This window comes from Chrysochloris asiatica, unplaced genomic scaffold, assembly GCF_000296735.1.
Source record: "Chrysochloris asiatica unplaced genomic scaffold, ChrAsi1.0 scaffold00138, whole genome shotgun sequence".
NCBI classification, from domain to species: domain Eukaryota; kingdom Metazoa; phylum Chordata; class Mammalia; order Afrosoricida; family Chrysochloridae; genus Chrysochloris; species Chrysochloris asiatica.
Window position 1 is genome coordinate 4898500 of NW_006408656.1, and position 1238 is coordinate 4899737.

The window sequence follows — 1238 nt, forward strand, 5'->3', positions numbered from 1 at the left end:
TAGAGCTGCTCATGTGGGCAGCCTGGAGTGTCCTGCCCATGGCCTGGCCCTTCACTTCATTGTTAGTATGAGAGTAAGGGCCTGCGTGCTACACAGTAGGTATGCCTAGTGTGACCAGGACAGGAAAATCTGCCCACAAACATGGAGTTAGGGCCTAGTCACACATATGCAAGGATGCTTCCAGATCCCTCCTGCCTTCTAGGAAAATATTTCCGGGTTAACTTTAATCCTGGCACATGTGATGCAAATATTGGATATTTGGTGCCTGGAGGGCAGTTGGTGTTGTCCTTAAGTGCTGCAGAGCTGTTTCCAACTCATAGCTACCCTGTAGGGTTTCTGACAATGGCTGATAACAGAACTGAACTGCCGATTTTCCAAGTAGAAGTCCAGTGCTATCCTACAGTGCAACACCAGGACTTGTTAAGTGACATCCAGTTGGGTTTGACTCATAGGGACCCTGTATAGGGTTTCTGAGGAGTGGCTGGTGGATTTGAGCCATCGACCTTGAGGTTTAGTGCTTATCCTACAGAGCCACCCCAGGACGGGTGCAAGAACACCAACCTGTCCCAAGCTGTGACTTAGGTGGCTTCTGGCTAGCGGCCGGTGGGTTCTCCTAGGCTCTGTAGGACCTTACCAGCTGCTTCGCTCTTTTGCCAACAGCTCTGTTGAAGATGCACTGGACACCGGAACACGCCCAGCCCCTAAACCAGTGGCCAGAGCAGCACCTAGACGTCTCCTCTACCACCCCATCACCGGCCCACAAATTGGAGTTGCCCCCTGGGGGTCGTCAGCGCTGCCATTATGCGTGGGCACATGATGACATCTCCGCCCTCACCGCCTCCAACCTTCTCAAGCGATATGCGGAGAAGTACTCAGGGGTCCTGGACTCCCCCTACGAGCGCCCCACCTTGGGCAGCTATGGCGATGCTGCCTTCCTCAACGGCGCCAAGGGGGACCCCGAGCCTTGGCCAGGGCCAGAGCCTCCCTACCCCCTGGCCTCACTCCACGAGGGCCTCCCGGGAACCAAATCGGGCAGTGGGGGTGGCTCCGGAGGCCTGGGGGGCTCCCCAGCTTTAGCCGGGAATCTGCCTGAACCCCTCTACGCTGGCAATGCGTGCGGGGGCCCGTCGGGGGCCCCGGAGTACGCAGCGGGCTACGGCGGGGGGTACCTGGCGCCCGGCTACTGCGCCCAGCCCGGCGCGGGGCTGCCCCCGCCCCCACCCGCACTACTGCAGCCC

The 1238-nt window shown here is 58.9% G+C and overlaps 1 protein-coding gene across 1 annotated transcript in view; it reads left to right on the plus strand.

Annotated features, from left to right (window-relative positions):
* Positions 1–671: 671 nt before the first annotated feature.
* The window catches only part of FIGNL2 (fidgetin-like 2), a 2024-nt gene continuing 1457 nt past the window's right edge, over positions 672–1238 (plus strand). Inside the window, exon 1 of the mRNA XM_006870132.1 lies at positions 672–1234. Coding sequence (XP_006870194.1) covers positions 672–1234 — 563 coding nt within the window. The remainder of the gene's footprint in view (positions 1235–1238) is intronic.